The following is a 22,639-nucleotide window of genomic DNA, read 5'->3' on the forward strand; positions in this document are numbered from 1 at the left end:
CTTAAAACAGTATGTGTACATGTGTGTGTGTATATATATCCATAATATAAAATATACATACACAGTACCTGCTAAAATGAAAGTGCAGGTTACAGTTTCCTTAAGAACTTAAGCTACAGACTTAAAAATTGTGACAGATGTAAGTCATGAAAACATTTTGTAAAATAAATCTACTCCAACTGACTTGTTAAAGCATCTTGTAAAGAAATGCATATTGCACAAACAGTGAAAGCAAACGTTTCACCAACTGTATTGATCAATATGGAGGGACAAATCGCGATTCGCAGTTACCTCCTCCTTCTGGGCTTAGCCATATCATTTCTAAAATGGGATAGTTCTGTGAATCCGTGTCCCAACTTGAACTGGCACATGGGTGGTTAAGCAAATATTAAACACTTTTAAGCATGTGAAAAAGGAAAACAATTCTGTGGCACAATAAAATTTACTTGTATTCTTAACTGTCTTTGCTGTGACAATGAAAGCAGTTTGCTGACACAGGAGTTCTATGTACAAGTAAGGCTTATTGGTTTAATATCGAGGCGCTTCTGCCTTCAAACACTTTCCTCATATTACTGTAAACAAGATTTTCAGTCTTTCCATTTCTTCAGCAGTTTCAGTATCTGTTAAAATGGCTTATATAAATATTATTTATATACACATATATATATATATAAATAATACATATTAAAGACATTGAACAGGTTCGTGAAAGATGATTCTCTTCAAGGTGGAAGCCTGCTCAGTCACTCCCGTCTCCTTTCCATCACTTTGCAGAGTGAGTGTGATACAGCTCAGAGTTGATCAGTTTTCATGCAATGGCATCAACAGCAGTCAGAATCCTGTTTACTTGGAAAGTTTGCTGATGACTCTGATCAAAGCCCCATTTTCATCTTTCAGTCTCTGGTTGTCTGCTTTCAAGTCTGGTAGCATCTGCAGTGAAAGCAAAGAACATGCTAAGCCACTGTTAACGTAACGTTTAGCCTGCACACAAAGTTGATAGCAAGGATTATAAACAAAACTGTACAAAATCGAATGGGAACATGTACAGATTTTGAGAGTGGAGCATTAACAATTTCATATCTGTGCTCGCGAAGGTTACTGCAGCCTTGGAGTTTTCAGTCTTTTTGCTATTTCTTGAAGTCACATTCAAGCATCTCAAAGACACAGTACATTAAAACAATCAGGTGAATGAGAGATAATTGACAGATGTCAAACTGAGACCCTTGCTGCCTTTTAGACACCTCTAAAAAATCCTCTGGGGCTATTCGAAGGGCAGCAGGCGACTTCTTCCCAGTCTCCTGCCCAATATTAATTCTTTAAGCAACAGCACGAAGCAGCAAGTCTGGTCATTCCATTGCAGTTTGTGGAAGCTTGCTCTGCACAAATTGGCTGCTGCATTCCTTACACTGAAATATGAATGTACTTCAAAATGAACTCACTCGCTGTAAAGTTCTTTGGGATGTTCTGAAGTCCGATATAAATGCAGGTTCTTTCTTTTCCGTTTTAACACTTCAAAGTGAAATTTTTCCTCGTGGGAACTAGTTAGTTTTCAATTGCAATGGTACAGTGGCAATTTTCTTCAACTGTTAGTGGTTGCAGCCAATTTTAAGTGTGTTAACTTTGCAACACATACCCAATGATGAGTTGAGCTTATGAGTCACAGTCCTGTTTAGGAACTCCTCTGGGCTTGGCAGCATCAACTTATAGCCGACACTTTTGAGTCGTGGGATCAGAACAGAGCTCAGAGAGGCAGAAATCATACGCAAGAACTAACTCATGAAAAAATTAAAAATAAAGGACTCCAGTGTAATATAATAATGTTTTTTAAATCAACTTCAAACTTTTATCGCTGAACCCAAAACAGAGAAGGAAACATCAACTTTCTCCAGGTACTTGATCTCAGAGGTCATTGCCCAATTGCACCATCCTAAACTAGGCTATGGCTAGGATTTGATTTATTTAGACTGTAGCTGGGTTCAGTGTTCACATCATCACATTAGTTAAGAGTTCCCTCTCCATTGCACAGGCAGCAGGGTAAATCAGCAAGTTGTCGAGTAAATTGAGATATTCCTAAATTTAACTTGACTGCAACTTAACCACACCAGTTTTAAAATTGCAGCATTTACTGCAAATTAAGCAGCAGGCATTACTTTGAGAGATGATCATGGCCTGCAATTATTTCTGGAACAGATTAAAAGACCCATTTTCTAACAGGTTACTGGGGTGCAGCAGGCCGGTAAGAGATAACCACTGACTGTCCTCGGAGGAAACAATATCTGCAGCCAATGGCCCTTTAAATGGGATGTAGCATAAAATAATGTGTGGGGTTTAGAGGTGAGGAGACTGGTATTGCTGCAATCCAACACTGGAGAGATTAAGTCCTCAAGGATGTGGGTTGCAGAGTTAGCAATCAGGGCAAAGAACATATGTCAACATTTAATAGATGGATAGTGTTTAAAAGGAAGATAACAGAATACAACAGGCAAATGGAATTAGCATGAGTGCCTGTGAGGAGGAAAAGCACAGAAGTACAGCTCGTTATTATGCTATAGTTTTTATGTTTAATCACATGTAAAAGTGAGAATTTCAAAAACTGCTTCACCCTTGTATAAATCACATTGCTATAAATATGGAGTTAATGTCACACATCTCCATCCCACAAAGACAGGAAGGTTCTATCCTTTCATTGTGCACATAATTGCAGGATTTTCTCTCTTGCCTGTTCCACAATAATATTCCTCACTGCAAACTGAGCAAAGTCGCATTTTCTCCCTAACTCTCCTTAGAAAAAAACAAAGCTATCAGGACCTGGTATTGGACCATGCAACGCTGTATTCACAGAACTGTAATGGTCACACAGACATTAAGTCATTGTGCGAACTTGTACCCAAGAACTCATCGAACTCCAGAACATCCTGGTGACTAATAGAGCCTAGATGTTACTGCTATTACTGCAAATTTTTGTTTTAACTATGAAATGGCTCATAGTACTTTGGGCTTTCCTTGATGACAACCATGGTTCACTGGTAGCAACCTTATCTGAATCAGATTAGATATTCACTTCCACTGCTGTAACCTCCAGGGCTACAGGCCAAGCGCTGGAAAACAGGATTAGTGAAGTCGGATATTTGTTGGCTGGTGTGGACACAATAGGCCGAATGGCCACCTTCGCTGCTATGAACCTACGAGAAGATTGTGGGTTCAAGTCCCACTCTGGAGACTTGAGCCCATAAGAGGCCAATACTTCAGTGCAGTACTGAGGGAGCATTGCTTTCTCAAATGAGCTGGCTTTCAGTTGAGATGTTAAGCTGAGGCCCAGTCTCAAGTGAAAGGTCTCACTTAGCACGATAAAGACACACTGGGAATCAAGGTCTCCTGTGCAATATTTATCCCTCAACCCATGTATGTAGTTGGGGCCTCAACTGTGTGTTAACTGGCTGTTAAGTTTCCAGTATTACAATAGTAATTACATTTCATAAGAACTTCATTAGCTGAGCACTTTGGAACATCTTGAGGTCACCAAAGGTACTTGATGGAAAATTCTCCTCACTGGTACCTCTTCTTAGAAATGCTGCACGAGATTTCTCTTGGCTTGAAGCCATTTTACCTCAAGCCTCTGAGAACCCTTCCTAACTACAATTGCACAGGCAAGCTCGGACAGAATTGCACTGCTTTCATGTTAACCACAAAGGAACACAAATGAAAGGAAGTCAAATAGCAATTTAATTCTAGTGTGCTACCCAGTTTCCAGTGAAGTTAAAATCATGCAATTTATATTGGCAACGCTTAACAATGCTGCTCAGTGCAAATAAAGCTCTTGGGAAACGTGTAGGCTATGTTTAACTACACACCTAACTCAAATACTGTAGCTCCTGAGAGATTGCTCAAAGAAGCATGGTGGGATGGAGGAAACCACACTGGAAACAGCACAAATATACACATCACATCAAATTGCCCAACTCTCAAAAGCAGCAAGACATTTGCATTCCACAGATTTAGATGAAGCACTGCAGCAAACAGAAGCAGTCCTCACTCAAAAAGATTGCAAAAAAGTGGGACTAGAAACTTAACTGAAGTTTAACACCTGCCTGGCTGTGAAGGGAAGTAATGAAGAAAAGGGAAGGAGCTACGAGTCCACAGCCTGGAGCTGCCTACAGGACTCAGAAAGCTTGGTAACCACTCTGGTCAGAGCCCTATTCTCAGCCAGCAACCGCTCATTTAACTGCCTCAGAGTCTGAAACTCTTTTACTTGATGCAGATTCTGCAGGGGATCAAAACACAAGGAGAAGAAACAGAATTGGAAAGCAGAATGAAAAGCAGGCATAAGGAAAGAAAAAAAAAAGTTAACAAAATGATAATCAGTGCCCAATTTTCCACTTGGCACAAGGACACAAACCTTGTAGGGTGTCCCACTCACAAGGAGTTAGGCAGTATGATGACAAGACAACAAGTTTGTACAATGTATTAGATTTTCAAATAGTAATTATCAATTTTAATACCAATACAAATTATACCATACAGCACAAAGTCTCCATGCAATTCTGGATTTGGATCTTTCAGCTCAGTCAATGGAGCAGTTTTTAATGTCTTTAACAACATATGACATGTGTTGTCTGCTTGCCAAGACAAATTAAATTGTGTGCATACACACACAAGCAAATTTTTACGCAGTAATTGAGAAGGCATCAAACTACACATGCAAAGGCACAGGAACCTATCAGCAATGGTTAGTGAGAATAAAAGGAAAAGTGTGGTGATAGGTCACAAATAGGCTACAGTCACCCATCATAAACATATGCACAGGAGCTTCATGTCTCCACAACAGTTTCACATGTCATACAAGACTGAATTCAATCCTTTAGTCTCAACTTCAAAATCCATCCATAGCTTCAGTCTTCCCCGTCTGTGCTCCAGTAAATCTGGCCTCTCAATCACTTCCAAACTCTTTCAGTCCACCGTTGGTGGCTATGCCTTCAGTTGCCTAGATGCTGAACTATGGAACTCAATCTAAATCTCTTGGTCACCCTACTCCTCCCTCTGTTCTACACACTCCTTAAAACATACGTCTAACAAAGCTTTTGGTTATATGCCCAAATAATTCCCATATGACTCAGTGTTAAATTTTGTCCAATGTTCCAGTGAAGTACCTTAGGAAATTGTTTTTTAATTCATTCAAGCGGTGTGGGCATCACTGGCTAGGTTAGCATTTATTGCCCTTCCCTTGTTGCCCTCGAGAAAGTGGTGGTGAGTTACTTTCTTGAACAGCTGCAGTCCATATGATGTCAGTACATCCACAGTGCTGCTTGGGAGTGAGGGGCGGGAGTCCAGGATTTTGACACAGCGATGGTGAAGGTATGGTGATATATTTCCAAGTCAGGATGACAAGCGGCTTGGAAGGAACTGCTGCCCTTGTCCTTCTTGGTGGTCGTAGTTGTAGGTTTGGAAGCTGTTGTCTTAGGGGCTTTGGTGAGTTGCTGCAGTACATTTTGTAAATGCAAACACTGTGGCTACTGTGTGTCCATGGTGGAGGGAGTGAACATTTGTTGAAGGCATGTCAATCAAACAGGCTGTTTTGTCCTGGATGATGTCAAGCTTCAAGTGTTGTTGGAGCTGCAATCATCCAGACAAGGGGAGAGTGTTTCGTTAATGTTGACTTCTGCCCTGTTGATTGTAAGAAGTTTAACAACACCAGGTTAAAGTCCAACAGGTTTATTTGGTAGCAATAAACGGCATCTCCACATCATGACTGTTGATTGTGGACAGGCTTCAGGGATTCAGAAGTTGAGTTCTCACCGCAATATCCCTTGCCTATGACCTGCTCTTGGAGCCAGAGTATTTATAAGGCTAGTCCAATTCAGTTTCTGGTCAATGGTAACCCCCAAAATGTTGATAGTGGGGGATTCAGTGATGGCAATGCCATTAAACGTCAAGGGACAGTGGTTATATCCTCTCTTGTTGTGAGAGGGGCATTGCCTAGCATTTGTGGTAGAAATGTTACATGTTACTTGTCAGTCCAAGCCTGGATATTGTCCAGGTCTTGCTGCATTTGGACATGGATTGCTTCAATATCTGAGTCATCGCAGGTGGTGCTAAACATTGTGCAGTCATCAGTAAAAATCCCACTTCTGACCTTACAATGAATGTAAAATCATTGAAGCAGCTGAAGATGGTTGAACCAAAGACATTACACCGAGGAACTTTTGCCGTGACGTCTGGGAACGGAGAATACCCACTCCCAACAACCACAATCATCTTCCTTTGCGCTGGATATGACTCCAACCAGTGCAGCATTTGCCCCGATTCCCACTGACTCCAGTTTTGCGAGGGCTCCTTGATGCCATCCTCAGTCAAATGTGGCCTTGATATCAAAATCAGCCACTCTCAACTTACCTCTGGCATTCAGCTCTTTTGTCCATCTTGAACCAAGGCTGCAATGAGGTCAGAAGCTGGGTGGCCCTGGTAGATAGCAAACTGAGTGCCAGTGAGCACATTAGTGTGAAGCAAGTGCAGCTTGACTGCACCGTAGATGACCCTCCTTCCATCCCTTTACTGATGGAGTAGGCTGATGTGGCGGTAATTGGCCAGGTTCGATTTGTCTTGCTTCTTGTCTACAGGACATACTTGGCAATTTTCTACTTTGCCGGGTAGATGTCAGAATTGTAGCTGTACTGGAACGGTTTGCATCAGGGAGCAGCAAGTTCTGGAGAACAAGTCTTCAGTGCAATTGCCGGAATATTGTCAGGGTCGATTGCCTTTGCAATATCAAGTGCCTTCAGCCATTTCTTGATATCGTGTGGAGTGAATCGAATTGGCTGAAGACTGGCATGTGATGCTGGGAACCTCAAGATGGATCAGACACCCAGCACTTTTGGCTTAAGATTGTTGAAAATGATTCAATCTGATCTTTTGTACTGGTGTTCTGGGCTCCACCATCGATGCGGATGGAGATCTTTGTGGAGCCTCCTCCTCCAGTTAGTTAATTGCCGGCCATTCATAGCTGGTTGTGGGAGGATTGTAATGCTTATATCTGATCCGTTGATTGCCTAATTGCTTAGTTGAGTATAATTCTGTTGCTGATGATGGTTCACAGCGCCTCGTGGATGTCCAGTCATGAGCTACGAGATCTGTTTGAAGTTGACCCATTTAGCATGGTGACAGTGCCAGAAAATACAATGGAGGATATCCTCAATATGAAGATGGGTCTTGGTTTCCATAAGAACTGTGCAGTGGTCAGACCTACTGAAACTGTCATGGACAGATGCATCTGCAGCAGGCAGGTTAGTCAGGACAAGGTAAAATATGTTTTTCCCTCTTGGTGATTCTCTCACCACCTGCAGCAGACTTGGGTCTGTACTCTGAGTTTAGAAGGAAGGACGGGGAATCTTATTGAAATTTAACAGGATACTGCGAGGCCTGGGTAAAGTGGACATGGAGAGGATGTTTCTACTAGTAGGAAAAACTTGAAGCAGAGGGCACAACCTTAGGCTGAAGGGACAATTCTTTAAAACAGAGATGAGGAGGAATTTCTTCAGCCAGAGAGTGGTGAATCTGTGGAACTCTTTGCCTCAGAAGGCTGTGGAGGGCAGGTCATTTAGTGTCTTTAAGACAGAGATAGATAGGTTCTTGATTAATAAGGGGATCAGGGGTTATGGGGAAAAGGCAGGAGAATGGGGATGAGAAAAAACATCAGCCATGATTGAATGGCGGAGCAGACTCGATGGACCGAGTGGCCTAATTCTGCTCCTATGTCTTATGGTCATGAGACTCCCAGGGTAATTCCCTCCCGATTGTATCATCTTTGCTGGGTATGTCCAAGAATAGTGATGGTGGTGTCTGATATGGTTATTTGATTCTGACTAATCTAAGACAGCTCTCCCAATTTTGGGACAAGTCCCGGATGTTAGTATGGACGACTTTTGCAGAGTCAACAGGGCTGAGTTTGCCTGTGTTATTTCTGGTGCCTGGGTCGATGTTGCTCATTTTTGTAGACTTTGTAGCGAGGAGCGGCAGCTAAGAGTCAATCACATCACAGAGTCTTGAGTCATATGACGGCCAAACTACTACCCAAGAGACGGATTTGTACGACAATTGCTTCATGGTCATCAATACAGTTTTTATTCCAGATTTTTTCTTGTATTCAAATTCAAGCTGCTGTGGTGGGATTCAAACCTAAAACATTAGCCTCAATCTCTGGATTACTAGTCCAGCGACAATATCATGATGCCACCACCTCCCCTAAATGTGCTATGTTGAAGGTTCTATTTTCAATGTAAGCACAGATTCTATGACGTCGAGAAAGGCGTTACAGCATAACCCCACGAGGCGTCAAAGCACAATGTTTCTTCTATACATATCCACTGCATTTTCAATCAGGCAATGCAAACAGAAAATGTCATTGATGATCCCGGACAGTTGGTGAAATGACTTGTATCATCAGGGCAAGATACACATACAGATTAAGAGAACTTAATGAAAACACGCACAGGCAGAGGTTTCACTGATCATTCTGGCTGTTTATGGCCAAAACGAGCCAGATTTCCAGGAACCACATTTATAATTGCAAGGCAATCCAATGCTTTTATGAGCCATTTGTTAACTCCTGATGCTTGTGGACCTTCTCCTTGCACCACTGCTGTCCGTGTGCTGAGGGTGCTAGGTCGGGAATTACAGGATATTAATACAGCAAAGGTGAAGGAACAGAAACAGGTGCTCAAAATAAGATGGTGCGCAGTTTCAGGAGGAAACAAACCACATTCAAGACTCAAGTGTCCGTCGATAGAGAAATTATGAGGGGTCAGAAGATAATTCACACATTCAAGTACTTTGTCCGGTTTGTGTTGCCATAGTTTTGATATGGTTGGTTCAGTTAGGATCTAGTCAATGACGTTCACCACCTGCCGTTGATTTAAGAACCAGAGACTATTTGAAGTCTCTAGAAATGCTTGATACACATTGAACCACTGATGAGCTGATATTAAAAATGATCAAAATGCACGTGGCATCGTAAAAATGTAATCCAAGTAATCTGTGGCTAGTTTCTTGGATTCCATAACCAAGAACAACATATCCTCTCAGTGGCCAAAATGTCAAATTAAATTTGAGCAATCGAGTGACAAATGAACTCCTGAAGCAAGTTCATTCACCTGGATAGAGCTACTGAAATTCTTCATGTGAAGAATTAGTGATAGGACAGCAATGATTAAAGATTGCCTTTAGAAAACATTCCACTGCAGGTACCTTCATATAAACATGTTGCAAATACTCTTCCTTCTAACGGGGAATCCAAAACTGCAGACAATCTCAGAATGTTAATGAGGCAAGGCACCAGTGAACTGAAGAAACATTGCACAAAAATAATGCAAGAAGAATGTGGGGGCATGTTTCCAAAAAGCAGTGCATGATGTAAAGTCAACTTTATCAGGGATCAGGATAACTACTTGAATATTAAGGATGGCACAGAAAAGAAAAACATGGAACAGCAATTAAAGCAGTAATGACCAAGAGTGGAAGATCAGAAGGATCTTGGGGTCCGAGTTCATAGGACGCTCAAAGCAGCTGTGCAGGTTGAGGCTGTGATTAAGAAGGCATATGGTGTACTGGCCTTCATCAATCGAGGAATTGAGTTTAGGAGTTGTGAGATAATGTTGCAGCTATATAGGACCCTGGTCAGACCCCACTTGGAGTACTGTGCTCAGTTCTGGTCGCCTCATTACAGGAAGGATGTGGAAGCCATAGAAAGGGTGCAGAGGAGATTTACAAGGATGTTGCCTGGGTTGGGGAGCATGTCTTATGAGGATAGGTTGAGTGAGCTCGGCCTTTTCTCCTTGGAGAGACGAAGGATGAGGGGTGACCTGATAGAGGTGGATAAGATGTTGAGAGGTATTGATCGAGTGGACAGTCAGAGGTTTTTTCCCAGGGCTGAAATGGTTGCCACAAGAGGACACAGGTTTAAAGGTGCTGGGGAGTAGGTACAGAGGAGATGTCAGGGCTAAGTTTTTCACTCAGAGGGTGGTGAGTGCATGGAATGGGCTGCCAGCAACGGTGGTGGAGGCAAACTCGATAGGGTCTTTTAAGAGACTTTTAGATAAGTACATTGAACTTTGTAAGATAGAGGGTGATAGGTAAGCCTCGTAATCGCTAAGGTAGGGACATGTTCGGCACAACTTTGTGGGCTGAAGGGCCTGTATTGTGCTGTAGTTTTTCTATGTTTTTAAACCAGCAGAGCTAGCTCCTGGGGCTGAATGACCAACTTCTGCTCTTCGAGTTAATGGATCTCAACAGCAAACCCTGGTCAGATGGATACCAGCAAGAACCCAGTCTGACAAAACAAGTTTTAATAAGAATAAAAGTGAGTTCCTTTTTTGTTGCAGGGCGAGAGGAGCAGCCTGCTAAAAATGAGCCGGAGCAAGCAATTAATCTCAAAAAGTTCATTTAATTCCTTCCTGGATGCTCAAGGAAAAACGATGCCCAACAGTAAAGGTCGTTCTGCCTAATTCACAACCGAAAATGGCTTTGAATTTAGAAGTGATCAATTTGAGTTTCTGACAATGGTCTGAAATAATCGAGCCCCTTAAAATGAAAATGACTAATCCAGAATTAATAGTCCAACGTATACAGAAAATTAGTTCAAAATTTAACAGTGATACTAAATTTGGAGATGTGACAAATGGTGTTACCAATTGGCTGCAACAGGGAAAAGGTAGGCTCGCAGAATGATAGGCAAGTGGTGATGGAATTTAACAGAGGAATGTGACTTGGTGCATTTTGACAGAAGGGAGCAAGAGACTCGAGAGAAACTGGCGCGATTCTGAGTATGTAGAAACAGAAGGACTCGGGGGTTAATGTGCAGATATCTTTGAACAAAGAGCAAAGAAAATTACAGCACAGGAACAGGCCCTTCGACCCTCCAAGCCTGCACCGACCATGCTGCCCCGACTGAACTAAAACCCCCTACCCTTCCGGGAACCATATCCCTCTATTCCCATCCTATCCATGTATTTGTCAAGATGCCCCCGATAAGTCACGACCATATCCGCTTCCACTACCTCCCCCGGCAACGAGTTCCAGGCACCCACTACTCTGTGTAAAAAATCTGCCTCATACATCTCCTTTAAACCTTGCCCCTCGCACCTTAAACCTGTGCCTCCGAGTAATTGACTCTTCCATCCTGGGAAAAAGCTTCTCACTATCCACTCTGTCCATGCCTCTCAATCTTGTAGACTTCTATCAGGTCTCTCCTCAACCTCCGTCATTCCAGTGAGAACAAACCAAGTTTCTCTCCTCATAGCTAATGCCCTCCATACCAGGCAACATCCTGGTAAATCTTTTCTGTACCCTCTCCAAAGCCTCCACATCTTTCTGGTAGTGTGGTGATCAGAATTGAACACTATATTCCAAGTGCGACCTCACTAAAGTTCTATAAAGCTGCAACATGACTTATCAATTTTTAAACTCAATGCCCCGGCCGATGAAGGCAAACATGCCATATGCCTTCTTGACTACCTTCTCCACCTGCATTGCCACTTTCAGTGACCTGCGTACCTGTACACCCAGATCCCTCTGCCTATCAATACTCTTAGGGGTTCTGCCATTTACTGTACATTTCCTATCTGTATTAGACCTTCTAAAATGCATTAGCTGAAGGGAGTAGGATATATTGAGATAGTACTTGGCAAAGTCAATAGGATCTTGGGCTTCATAAATAGGAGGTAGAGTGTACAAGAGCAAGGAATTTCCACTGAACCTTTATAAAACTCTGGCTAGGCCACAATTAGAGGATGGTCTTTCAGCTCTGCTCATCACAATTTAGCAAGGATGTGAGGGTCGCTAAGAGAACGCAGAGAAGATTTATCAGAATGGCCGCAGAGATAAGGAACTTGAGCTCAAGTTGAGAAAGTTGAAAATTGATCCCCTCCCCTTGCAACACAGAAGATTGAGCGGGGATTTGATAGGCACAAGGTTATGATTGGCTTACATAGGGAAGACAAAGAGAAGCTGCTCCCATTAGCTGATGGTAAAAGGTTTAAGACACTGGACAAGAGATACTGGGGGAGACAAAGAACTTTTATTTATGCAGCAAGTGGTAGTGACCTGGAACCTGCTGCCTACAAAGGTGGTGAAATCCAAAAATCTGAATTGGGCTTGGAATTAGATAAGCACTTGAGGGAAATAAACTTGCAAGGCTATGGGGATAGAGCATGGGAATGACTGGATTCCTCCACAGGGAGCCGGCATGGATCAGAGGCCAATTGTATACTGCAATGACTCAAATACTCAAAGAAAAATTTCTGATGTCTCCAAACTTGCTCTCTAAGTAGAAAGGATTTCGAGAAATGGTACCCATTGCAACTTAGTGAATATGTCTGCATGCAAGTAGTTGCTGCCCCTACTCTTAAAAGCCAGAAACTACTGCTGAAACATCCAAAATATAACATGCATCTAATCAAGGAACAAAATGATGGTTGTTCAGTGAGGCCCAGTTAAATAAAATAAATACATATTGATTAAAGTCAAGAACTTCAATCTCTCAGACCTCTGTGCAAAAGACCATCGTCTGCAAAACTTAACATTGTGCTTCTCTCCAATTTGATGAAGCTGGGACCTGACACCACGTGATAAAGTGAAAATTACTTTTACTGAGCATAAATCACCCAATATAGGACGGCAGTTCTGAAACAAAGGCGAGATGTTGAAAAAGCACCATGATTTTGCAGGATGTTGAGGGATAACAAAATACAACCCAAACAAGCATCTGAACATGAAGTAAACTAGTTTAAACTTGACACCTGCCCTGTTGAAGGCAGAGGCTCAAAATCAACCAGGTCACGGTAGCCCACAAAAATTGCACCGTCAGAGGGATAGAGTTGAGTTCCTCTGTGCACCATGTGCAAGAAAATGATAAATGCTCCCTTATGCTTTACTGTCTTAGTTAACAGCAGATTCCCCCCTCTGACTTAACTGTTAGAAAATACATTTTTAACTGAACCTCACAAATCTGTTTATTTGATTGCATGGAAACAATTGTGCCAGTCGTCTAACTGAACCAAGGGGAAAACCAGGGCCTTCAGGTTCTGTCAAATGCATTGTGATACAGCCTCTTTATATATCATGTACATTAAAAGAAAACGATGCTGCCGATGGCTGCTAGTTCCAAGATCAAATCAAGCAGTTATAATTTCAGTTATAAAAAAATCATTGAAGAATTCTGATAGCCATATAACATTCTGGTAAATAGTTCAAAACTCATTTATATTGCATTGCTTCCTGCAATTTTACTCTGTTGTCACAATCACTCATCTCAATGTATTCAATCGTATTTGATCAACAGCCATTTAAACATTAATTGTATTGTTATACATCAAAAGTTAGCATGCAAATCTCATTTAACTTCCACAACAGAAAACTTAAAGTGCCATTTAAAAGATATCCTTGGAGGATTTTGAGTTTATGTTCAACTAATACAAAAAGAAATCTCATGTAAAGAAAATTAATTGACGAACAATAATTCACCTTAAGCTCTTCTTCCATCTCTGCGATCTTCCTCTCCAAAGCTCTTCTTTCCTATTGGATAATGGCAAATTGTCACACCACTTGCATTGATAGGCAAAATTGAGGCTTAGGTAAATCACTTCTTCCTCCAAGTCGTCACCCATTATTTCAGTAAGATAACTCTGCTTGCCCAGGCTCACTTTTTTTTAAAGCAAACAGCTTTCCACTTCAGTGAAAGTTTGTGCGCTCTTCTGGTGAGTGATGGAAGGACACCTGCATGTTCTGGATCTGTTGAACCAATTACACCCTGTACCATGGCTTTTAACCAACCTGAGCACAATTCTGGAACTGCCCATCTCTGGAAGACTGCACTTGAGAACACATGCAGTCCACAAATTGTGCATATCTGATAATTGAGGAACAGAACTTGAATAAACTGAAATGCTTGTGGTCTGTGATTGAAACAAGTCAGCTTCTACTGTACAAGATGGCATGCATTCTCTAACAGTAACACATTGTTTACCATCTTTTTTCAGACATTTTTCAACTTTCAACAGTTGCTACTGCAGTTTTATTAAAAGTCGCAATGCTGATACCATTACTATAATGCAATTCAATGCATGATCCATTTCTGAGCTTACCCTTCAAATCACAATGACCACTTTCAGCTAAAATATCACTTTCTAAATATGTTGTGTTTGAGAAAAAACCTTTTTTCCAAATAGATTATAAATCCAGGAAGGTTAATCTAGACATTACAATGTCATTTAAATCAATACAGTAATTCCCTGAATTTATTCAAAGTTTTCATTACCAGTAATACACAGGACTGCACTATAAACTGAAGCTTACCCTTTTCTCCATCTCTAGCAGCGACCGATCAGCTATCCTTTCTTGCCTCTGAAAAACAACGTTAGGCCATGTGTATTTAGCATTATCTCCTTGGTTCATAATCAGGTTACACTCAACATACCAGAGATTAAATATGGGTATTCAACGGCATTTTTAAGTCACAGTTATCAGTGACATTTTTAGACCACTGACGTCAGTTGCAATTTCCCTTTCCAAAAGTGCTTCAAGACAAATATTTCACATTCCCCTTTCCCAAACCAATCAAAACATCTTAGCTATTCTTGAAGTACAATTTGGAGCTTCGAAATTGAAGTCAACAGACCCCATAATCACTAAACTGCAGGAAATGTAAACTAAGTGCAGACAGACAAGCTCATGTTGGAAGAGTGAGAAACGCGAAACACAGGTAATCAGTTAAATGATCTTTGCTCATCAATACTTGTTCTTGCGGAGAGTCTGAATGCCCTGGTGAATCCAAAGCTCTACATTTAATGTTTTCATCCAAAATAATCTAATTGTTTGCAAACAAATTAATTTGGCAATATTGAGTGTCTGCATCTTTTTCCCAATTCTTTCAGGGAATGTGAGCATCACTGGCAAAGTCAGCATTTGTTATCCATCCCTAACTGCCCCTGAACTCAGTGGGCATTTCCATAGTTCAGTGAAGAGTCAACTCCATTGCTGTGGCATTGGAGTCGCATGTAGGCCAGGCCAAATAAGATTTACTCCTGTACAGTACACAAGTAACCAGAGGTGTTTTTGCAACAGTTAGTGATAGTCTCATGTTCGGAGAGAGAGCGAGAAAGAAAGATCATAAAGCAGCGGAGAGAGCCAGGAGTTTACAGGTAAAATCTAAAAGGAACATCACAGAAGTCCTCCAAGTTGATGGGTTGCTAAGTATTGGCTTTTCCAGACTCTGCACAGAAAAGACAATTGGTGAGTGACAAGTGAGTTATATTATACCATACTGTACTAAACACAAAGTTTAAGATCTGTCAGTGCAGTGAGCCATGTGGAATGTACATCCTGCAGGATGTGGGAAGTCATGCAAGCACAAAGTGCCCTCGATCGCTACATTTGAGTGTTGTGGAACTTAAGTAGCAGCTAAGTCACAAGGTTGAAGATTAAGTGGATAGCATGTTTAGAGAGGCGGTCACACCACAGCTAAGTATTACACAGGCACAGAGGTAATGGGTGACTGCCAGGGTATCCGAGAGAAACAAGAATTAGAGAGGTTTGATGCATTTTTGCGAAGTTGCGTAGAGTAATTATAGATTGGGAGGTAGGAAGTTAGAATTTGATGTTTGTAAGAATGGTAAAATTATAAAATGCTATGGGGGGGGGGGGGGTGGAGAAAGCACTGTGTGGTCCTTTTAAAAGTTGGTGCTTTTCCTGTGCTTCGAGAGTGGAAAAAAAATACAAGTACACAGAGCCCAAACTGAAACATGTGCATTGAAAGGCCAAGCAGCAGTTTTTACCAAGACAACAGGCTTTTGAATTTAGCCAATCAATTTTAATAAGTCACTTAGATACCAAAAACCTAGTAAATTTGAATCTGATCATTTTGACAATCCTATTATGGGAAATATTGATATGTCATCACTGGTATAAAAGAAGGGGGCAGTGGGACAAAAGAGAGCAACTGCCACCTGCTGGGGCTAACAGCTCTCAACCCTTTCGAGAGAGAGAATTGCAGGCTCTCATAGCTTCATCTATGTCTTAGAGAAAACAAAGATACCAAAGAAGAAAGAAGTTCCAGACAGAAGAATCATAGAATCCCGACAGTGCAGAAGGAGGCCATTCGGCCCATCGAGTCTTCACCAACCACAAACGCACCCAGGCTCTATTCCCATAACCCCACATACTTACCCTGCTAATCCCCCTGACACTAAGGTCAATTTAGCATGGCCAATCCACCTGACCCATACATCTTTTACTGTGGGAGGAAACCGGAGCACCTGGAGGAAACCCGCGCAGACACGGGGAGAATGTGCAAACTCCATACAGTGACCCGAGGCTGGGAATTCAACCCGGGTCCCTGGCACTGTGAGGCAGCAGTGCTGTGCCACCATACCACCCCTCAACACAGAAGGCCCAGAATATTCCAGAAGAATGAAACTTGGTTGTAATTTAGAGAGTGACGAAATGGTATTTTTGTTAATGAGTGGGAATTGTATTTATTTGAACAGCATACCATTAGAATCTTGTTTTATCCGTGAATAGTTAGAAGAGATTTATATGGTTTGTTCATAGTTTAGTTCATTTGTTCACTATCAGTTAGATAAATAAATTGTTACGTGTTGGTTTTTGAGAGTGTGTCAGGCATTTATTTTTATTTAACCACTAGGAGGTGCTGAAGAGCAGGTCACACCACTTCTCTCACACCTTTTACAGGCACTCACTCTTTGGCTGTTTCGGTGTTAGTTCTGAGAGGGGGAATCCACCTCTGTTTTATAACAGTGGCAAACATGTGGATTGAATGAAATTAGCTGATCGGATAGGGAGCTTATTATCTTTCAGAATATCTGCCGTCTCCTCAGTTTAGATTTGGTGCAAGTGATTAAAGTTTCCTCCTTGCCTGGTTCCTTGATCAGTTCCAGATGTATTTTGTGGTGCGTTAACAACTGAAGCCGAGACTGACCAATGGTGACTAAGATTCCATTGGGCAAAATAAACTGCGATTTGCATCTACATTTACAATGCCAAGACAAAACCTAGCCAATAAGAGCTACGTAGGATTGTGTTTAATTGAATACAGCGATGCAAAATAAACTGAACATTTGTTATTCAGACACAAATCTTCAATTTCTGTGGCACAGAATATCTTTTTTCAAATGTTTGCATCTATTCATCTTTTTCCCAACAAGTAGTTAACTGTTAGATTTACCTGTGTGATTTTCTCCAATTGCAATTTCAACTCATTCAGTTCCACGTTTGTGTCATGTAGACTGGCCTTTAGTTTCTCATTCTCTGCTTGGAACTGCTCATAAAGCTGTGAAAATACCAAACTTCAATCATTGTAATACTAGTCGCATTTAAATGTGGAATTCCAAGTTAAATACCACTGTCCACCAATTGGAGCATTATCCTTTCCATATATTGTTCTGCTTGACAAAACTGGTAGCTCTTAGCAAGAGTGAACTTGCATTTATATTACACCTTGCATGACGCAGTGACATCACAAAGTGCTTCAAGCCAATCAATTATTTTTTGGAATGGAATGGACTGCCCGCAGTGATAGTGGAGTCAGACACTTTAGGAACATTTAAGCGGTTATTGGATAGGCACATGGAGCACACCAGGATGATAGGGAGTGGGATAGCTTGATCTTGGTTTCAGATAAAGCTCGGCACAACATCGTGGGCCGAAGGGCCTGTTCTGTGCTGTACTGTTCTATGTTCTATGAATCACAGCAGCCATTTTGCACCTCGGCATGACACACAAATAAAGTAAATGAACGGTTTTGGTTGAGCAATAAAATTGCCTCCAGGACAGCAGGAGAACTCCACTAAGCTTCAACAAATTGTCGTGGAATCTTTTAGTCCAAACAAGCAGGCAAACAGGACCCTTGGTTTAACAGCACATCTGAGAAGCATGAACCCCGATGGTTCAGTTTCAACTGATGTGCTCAGGTCCTGGAATAGGGCATTAAGCTATAACTCTAACTCAAGAGGTTGCTTTGCATCCAGATACAAGCAAATCAGGGACAAAGGTTATTTTACAATATTTAAACCCTTTGGCGAAACACAAATACAGAGAACACATCACATCACCGGTCACCTTTTTGTAATCCAATGCGTCTTCCTTTTCTGCCCTGCTCTGTGAAGCATGCCGGCTTCCTCTGGAGGGACAGAAATTAGTTCGACTAGTTAACTGGTCGGAACCCTCGTTATGTGCAGTACTAGAAAGCCCCGAGTCAAACCTGTAAAACAAGTGGACATCATCAGCTTGATTTCTTTTTATGGTGCTATGATCAGGTAATGCGGAACAGAAGTTTATTGCAAACAAATAAATCCTCATGCAACAGCTCCAGAGGACTGTGGGTTTTTTTAAAAAAAAACTTATTTTGGTAATCTTCCCAGCAAAATCCCAGCTTAACGCTCTCACAAAGCTGTAAATCTTTGTAAACTGACTTCCCCAATTATGCTCAGAGCCGCGATGACACACTTCCTCCATTAACTCCCAAGCAAAATGCACATCAGACATTCACCAAGTCTATGTGGTTTTTTAAAAGAAATCCATGTTGCTTGTACCTTTGATTGTGTAGCAAAGTACATATCTTGGAAAGGCATAACAATGAACAAAATCATACCTTGAAAGTCTGTCATTCTGGAAAGAAACAGAAGATTGAATTTTAGCAATTTTCTAATCTTTTATGACAAAAACCATTGAGTAAACTATGAAACAAATTGAGCAACGGTATGATTTATTTTTGTCCTTAAAAGACAGGGAGTGAGCAGTTCATCCAAATTCAATGTGATCCTGCATTTAACACAATTTCAGGATTAAATTAAGTTGCAAACAAGACATCTTTTATTTTAAAAAAAAAGTTAGGGATGTTAAAAAGCGTCTTAAAGTTGAATGGTTAAGCACTCTATTATTTAAATAAACTCTGCACCGTAAAGATTAATTCATTTACACTGGAGAATAATCAGAAGGATAATGTTCAAAATTATCCATTTCCATTTAAAAATTCCCACGTTCATCAGCAAGCATTCAAATTCTTTCCAGTAAGTTTACAGATCCCAAATGTAATACCACATATTCTCAGAGCAGCTATACATAGTCAATTTAAATCCTATACATAATTCTAAATCCCACTAGATGAGAAACAGAATAAAGTCGAGAGAAGAAAGAGCTCCAGTGTCCATCTGGTCATTTCAAAAACTATTTCCGTTCACCCACAAGGTCAAACATCGGTCAAGCTCTCCCTCAAATTTTCCCACAATATCTGCCTTCCTGCACAATCTAATACATGAATTTCCCTCCCCTGTGTAAGGTTATATAATCTAAGCTAATATTTTTCCACACTTGAACACATGTTGCTGGTTTAAGTTTGCGGCAATTTTAGTTACAATAGCAAAGTTCTACTCATCTACTTCAACATCTGCCACTCCTATTGTTCTTAAACGAAACAATCTTTTAAAGCTCCTCACACAGATGTCTTAAGATAGGTATCAGTTTATGTATGCTCCTCTGCGCTGCATCCAATATGCTTTATGTCACACAGTCGGGGCTAAAGTTTTATACAGCTCTCTGATCGGAACTTGTCTTGCAAACAATCAGCTGCACCTGAAATATTCCAACCTAATATAATACCCAAGGTTGAGAAGGGGGATGTAATAACTGGAAATGAGAAAATGGCTGAGGCATTGAACAGGTATTTTGAGTCAGTCTTCACAGTGGAAGACACAAATAACATGCCAAAAATTGATGACAGGAAGGCTATGGCAGGTGAGAACCTAAAAACTATCACGAAGGAGGTAGTGTTGGGCAAGTTAATGGGGCTAAAGGTAGACAAGTCTCCTGGTCCTGATGGAATGCATCCCAGGGTACTAAAAAAGATGGCGGGAGAAATAGCAAATGCACTAGTTGTAATTTACCAAAATTCGCTGGACTCTGGGGTGGTTCCCGCAGATTGGAAAACAGCAAACGTGATGCCACTATTTAAAAAAGGAGGTAGACAAAAGACGGGTAACTATAGGCCGGTTAGCTTAACTTCTGTAGTAGGGAAAATGCTTGAATATATCATGGAAGAAATGGCGAGACATCAGGATATAAATTGTCCCATTGGTAAGTCACAGCATGGTTCATGAAGGGCAGGTCATGTTTGACTAATTTGGTGGAATTCTTTGAGAACATTACATGTGCAGTGGACAATGGGGAACCTGTGGATGTGGTGTATCTGGATTTCCAGAAGGCATTTAACAAGGTGCCACACCAAAGATTGCTACATAAGATAAAGGTGCACGGTGTTACGGGTAATGTATTCGCATGGATAGAGGATTGATTAACTAACAGAAAGCAAAGAGTGGGGGTAAATGGGTGTTTTTCTGGTTGGCGATCAGTAACTAGTGGTGTGCCTCAGGGATCAGTGTTGGGACCGCAATTGTTTACGATTTACATAGATGATTTGGAGTTAGGGACCAAGTGTAGTGTGTCAAAATTCGCAGATGACAACAAGATGAGTGGCAGGGCAAAGTGTGCAGAGGATGCTGAAAGTCTGCAAAGGGAAATAGATAGTCTAAGTGAGTGGGCGAGGGTCTGGCAGATGGAGTACAATGTTGGTAAATGTGAGGTCATCCATTTTGGTAGGAACAACAGCAAAATGGACTATTATTTAAATGGTAAAAAATTGCAGCATGCTGCTGTGCAGAGGGACCTGGGTGTCCTTGTGCAAGAACCACAAGGAGTTGGTTGGCAGGTGCAGCAGGTAATTAAGGCAGCAATGTAATTTTGTCCTTCATTGCGAGAGGGATGGAGTTTAAAAACAGCGAGGTTATGTTGCAGCTGTATAAGGTGCTGGCGAGGCCACACCTGGAGTACTGTGTACAGTTTTGGTCTCCTTACTTGAAAAAGAATATACTGTCACTGGAGTGGGTGCAGATGAGATTCACTGGGTTGATTCCAGAGTTGAGAGGTTTGGTTTATGAAGAGAGACTGAGTAGACTGGGGCTATACTCATTAGAATTCAGAAGAATGAGGGGAGATCTTATAGAACCATAAGATTATGAAGGGAATAGATAAGATAGAAGCAGGGAAGTTTCCACTGGTGGTTGAAACTAGAACTAGGGGGCATAGCCTCAAAATAAGGGGAAGCAGATTTAGGACTGAGTTGAGGAGGAACTTCTTCACACAAAGGGTTGTGAATCTGTGGAATTTCCTGCCCAGTGAAGCAGTTGAGGCTACCTCATTGAATGTTTTTAAGGCAAGGATAGATAAATTTTTGAACAGTAGAGAAATTAAGGGTTATGGTGAGCGGGCTGGTAAGTGGAGCTGAGTCCACAAAAAGATCAGCTATGTTCATATTGAATGGTGGAGCAGACTCGAGGGGCCAGATGGCCTCCTCCTGCTCCATGTTCTTATGTTCTTGATATTGGAGTTAGCTTTCCTGACTCCTGCCACCGACTGAGCTATTGTTTTCAACAAGTTATCAATAGTCTGAAATTTCTCGTCATGTGCTCTGCAGTACAGAGTTATTCAGTTTCTCACCACTTACTCCCCTTTCCAAATCTCATTCCCATATATTTAATCACACTGATTGAGTGAGAGAGCACTTGGGGCAAATGGATCAAAGGTTATGGTGGAAAAGCAGGATTAGGCTATTGAGTTGGATGATCAGCCATGGTTGTAATAAATGGTGGAGCAGGCTCGGGGGGCCAAATGGCCTCCTCCTGCTCCTATCTTCCATGTTTCTATGTTTGTCATTTTGTCACTCATCAGATCACCATACTAACCCACTGAAATCCCTCCGCTTGTAAACAAACCACTAATGTACATCATAAGTACCAATAATTCAAACTCCAAACACCAAGGCTATCTGGTTGGAGCTCTGTCCTTCTTGCTCAGTCCCACAATCAGCTCACGAATGGGACAAACAACTTCCAGATTTATCTGGGCCACAGTGGCACCATTTTGGAGATGAAGGCCAAGAAAAGCTCGGGAGTAAGCAACATGTCCAGAGGGATTCCATTGTTTCATTGATTTGCAATAGAAGGTGGAGCGTTCTATTTCTAGCACTTAGAGCAGTGTTCGGTTGCATCAAATATTATGGATGAGAAGTAGTGCTCCAACAGTCGGATGTAGACAGGTGTGAATGCCATTTAGATGTACAGGTCTTAAGATCAAAAGAGGTGTGATTTAAGATAGCGAGGACAGATATAGGATGAATTTATGCAGGAGAGGCGCATCTAGAAGGGATGGATTGCACTTCCTGTCGATCAGTAAGACTAGCCTAAGCCTCCCCGAGGAAGGTGAGGCAGCCTGTCATCCTATTAATTTACATCAATTTAAGGACTTGGGCTACAGCAAACCTACAAACTTCAATCTACTCAATTATTGGTTATCTAATCCTGTTTACTCCTCAACCAAAAATTCAAAATCTAAATTAACAGCAACAATTTACATCAATCTCAGTGGCCGAAAAAAGCAGCAAATGCATAATTAATTAATGCAGAACTACCAAGACACGATGGTAACCTTTGCCTGCTTCTGTAACTACTTCCGAATTTTAATCATAGAAATCATAGAAACCCTACAGTGCAGAAGGAGGCCATTCAGCCCATCGAGTCTTCACCGA

At 41.4% G+C, this 22,639-nt stretch overlaps 1 protein-coding gene across 20 annotated transcripts in view; it reads right to left on the minus strand.

The window, feature by feature from the left end:
• Positions 1 to 697: 697 nt before the first annotated feature.
• ppp1r12a (protein phosphatase 1, regulatory subunit 12A) overlaps positions 698 to 22,639 on the minus strand; it is a 196,279-nt gene continuing 174,337 nt past the window's right edge. For 18 of the 20 annotated variants that reach the window (XM_078219518.1, XM_078219515.1, XM_078219517.1 and 15 more), the window contains 7 exons: positions 18,653 to 18,669; positions 18,121 to 18,262; positions 17,228 to 17,332; positions 14,341 to 14,388; positions 13,510 to 13,560; positions 4,089 to 4,261; positions 800 to 930 (listed from right to left, as the gene is read on the minus strand). In XM_078219518.1, coding sequence (XP_078075644.1) covers positions 4,127 to 4,261; positions 13,510 to 13,560; positions 14,341 to 14,388; positions 17,228 to 17,332; positions 18,121 to 18,262; positions 18,653 to 18,669 — 498 coding nt within the window. In that variant the 3' untranslated portion in view covers positions 800 to 930; positions 4,089 to 4,126. Of the gene's footprint in view, positions 931 to 4,088; positions 4,262 to 13,509; positions 13,561 to 14,340; positions 14,389 to 17,227; positions 17,333 to 18,120; positions 18,263 to 18,652; positions 18,670 to 22,639 lie in introns of all 20 variants that reach the window. The other 2 variants (XM_078219507.1, XM_078219500.1) reach the window with 1 other exon arrangement.

The sequence above is a fragment of the Mustelus asterias genome, chromosome 9 (assembly GCF_964213995.1).
Source record: "Mustelus asterias chromosome 9, sMusAst1.hap1.1, whole genome shotgun sequence".
NCBI lineage: Eukaryota > Metazoa > Chordata > Chondrichthyes > Carcharhiniformes > Triakidae > Mustelus > Mustelus asterias.